The sequence below is a fragment of the Botrytis byssoidea genome, assembly GCF_014898295.1.
Source record: "Botrytis byssoidea strain MUCL 94 chromosome Unknown BBYS_022, whole genome shotgun sequence".
Classification (NCBI taxonomy): domain Eukaryota; kingdom Fungi; phylum Ascomycota; class Leotiomycetes; order Helotiales; family Sclerotiniaceae; genus Botrytis; species Botrytis byssoidea.
The window spans coordinates 567,699-570,357 of NW_024065863.1; the positions used below are offsets into that span (position 1 = coordinate 567,699).

A 2,659-nucleotide genomic window follows, 5' to 3' on the forward strand; every position below is an offset into this window, starting at 1 on the left:
AACGGCAGAGCGGGGTTGGTGATAAGAAGCCTTACACTGTCAGAGTATGATGGGGGCGTGTTGGTGGACGTGTTGGTCTTGGTATTTTATGTACTCCGTACTCGTTTACTCGGAAGAATCCCGGATACAACCGTCTTGGTGGGCATGGGTTTGTAGGATCGTTACCAAATCGCGTAATCAACGTCTTTGGGTGAGCTGATACTGAGTATACGTGATTATAACGCGCAGTTGAGGCAAAAGTGAACCATGTACGTATAGACCAATCGGGGCCACAGATTCTGTAGATCTTTTGTTCAATCATATACATTAGGGTATCATTGCTTCTGCGGTTCTCATAATTACATATTGTACACTCAAGGGGTAACCGTTCCCTTCCATGGCCGAAATACATATAAAATCAATTACCTGCCCATTCCTACAGAATGCGGTCTTTCTCTATCTCCTATCGATAGAGAGTCGCTGTGTTCCTGTATTGTCGATGTCCTCTGGCCTTCCAAGTCTACTTCTCTCCCAGGCAATGGTGAAGCCAATGGCTTCATATCGTAGGTCACTCCGTCATATTGATGGGCTGTGGTTCTAGATCGTCCACTACTAAACTGTATGTACGACGAACTCGACGTCTTCGTCTGGCCGGTCTTTTTTGAGATATAACGATCCCAAAGGATTTTCAATGGTGGTATGCTTCCACAAACTATCAGAATGAATGCCTCAGCGCCACTCCAAACGAACAAATCGTACGTTGCCCCTATTTAAATGTTAGAATTCTCGACTTTCGCGCTTGCTTGTAGTATGGAAGCCTTACAGGTGATATCTGCTCGAGCACTGAGTTCCGTTAAATAAGATATCTTGATTGATCCGCAAATCGCAGCTCTAAAAAATAAATGTGGTTAGCCGAGAGTTTTACAGTGAAGTGAGGACCGTAGCAGGTCACATACATAATACCTCCTCCCAAGAGTGCACAAATTCCAATCTTTTTCCTCATACTCATTTTCAACCTCCCAAAGAACATTATGGGAGAAATAGCAAGAAGCGCATCGATGAAGACAAGCCATGTAGCGCAGAAGATCGCGAAATCTGATTGAACTTTTGGCTCCCAGCAAGTATGTGGGACGGTTGGGTCCCAAAGCGCCTTTGCAGGTGTACATTGAACGTATGTCAACACAATATCGACGAAAACGAAGACCAGGCAAGAGATGATGCAAAACCAAAGGAACGGCTTTGGCCATTTCGGAGTGGGCGAAAGGAGTCTCATTATCAAGAAAGCGACCGATACTTTTCCCAGGCAAATTGCTAGAATAACAAAGGGCTGCAGTAACCAGGTCATTTTGATCGCGAATTCTTGCTCTGCGGGAGGAATGTAATACAGATGCCTATCGCCGCCATGTAGAGCCTGGACAGTGACAAACCCACAGAAAACGAGAAAACTAACAGTATCATGGTTAACAATTGCCATGATTGATGGGTACCAATACCAATACATACTTGATCAAAGTGCAAAGCATAATCCAATCATCTTTCCCAAGCGCTTTGATTGTAATTCTTGCCCAAAACCTCAAAGCTACCACAATGCAAGAAATAGCAGCTTGCACCCACATAATTGCCATGATAGTTGGTCCTCTATCGACATCTCCTCCAGCTGGGGCCTCCATTGTCGAGTTCGCCATCTTGAATCTGTGAGTGCCGAATTGCTGGAAAGTAGATATAAACTTTTCCCTAAAGATCGGATCAGTCAAACAAGTCAATGATCACAATTTGTGGAAAACAATGTCTATCTATGTGATGTGTAAGCATGGCTGGTGTGATAGCGTATGAGAATAGCACAAACTGAGGAAATTGTACTGTTCCTTCGATCCTCTTGCACACAAATCCAGCACATTAGCAAAACCAAACATAAATCTTGTGCGTGTATCGAATATGAGAAAATTGGACCTAGATGTGATTGTTGCCATGACATGCCGAGCTGTCCACGTGTCCCAGTGTGGTATCCATTCACGAAGGAAGATGGGGTGAGGAAATCTGACAACTAGGCTCAGGTTACAACAATGGCACAGTCTATGCGCCACCCAATTGCTCGACATAGACAGAAACTGCGCCTATTATTACGAGTACCTGGTAGATTACCAAGAGTGGCCATTCAACTCCGCGGCTAGAGCGATACTTGCAGAGAATGGTATGCAGCGTAAGAAAGATATTCTCTGGGCCCGTCCGTGCTTAATATATCACCATTGAGGACATTTCCTAGAGAGGAATCAACATGTGGCATTCCTGAGATTTCGGGTACACCGACACGGAGCAGAGACCGAACAGAGAATGTGTATATCCCACTCTATTGAGCCATGAAGTCGAAAGTGGATTGTGCGGAGAGAGAAGTACCCCTCATTCTGAACACACACAGACGATAGTACGTCGTAATTTATTCCTTTCGCCACTCTAATATAGAAACGCTCAGTGGTACTATTGTCCCATCATCTTATCACCTCACAAAAGATGGCATTCACATCTGAAGATAGTGATAGATGTGTAGCGCTTAATAGTGTTTGCATAAAACCTGCCGTAAATGCTATGGGGCTGACCGCCAATAACCTTATTATATCAATAAGCCGTAACGCATATCGAAGCCCACAATTTATAATGTGTTGCCTAGAGCGCTATGCTGAAA

The 2,659-nt window shown here is 44.3% G+C and overlaps 1 protein-coding gene across 1 annotated transcript; it reads right to left on the reverse strand.

The window, feature by feature from the left end:
• Positions 1-401: 401 nt before the first annotated feature.
• On the reverse strand, positions 402-1,664 carry EAE97_009557 (uncharacterized protein; the record flags this gene model as incomplete). The annotated part of the gene is made up of 4 exons (XM_038880072.1): positions 402-745; positions 803-870; positions 936-1,424; positions 1,483-1,664. 4 exons carry the CDS (start codon positions 1,662-1,664, stop codon positions 402-404), a joined length of 1,083 nt encoding a protein of 360 aa, XP_038729183.1.
• Positions 1,665-2,659: the final 995 nt, after the last annotated feature.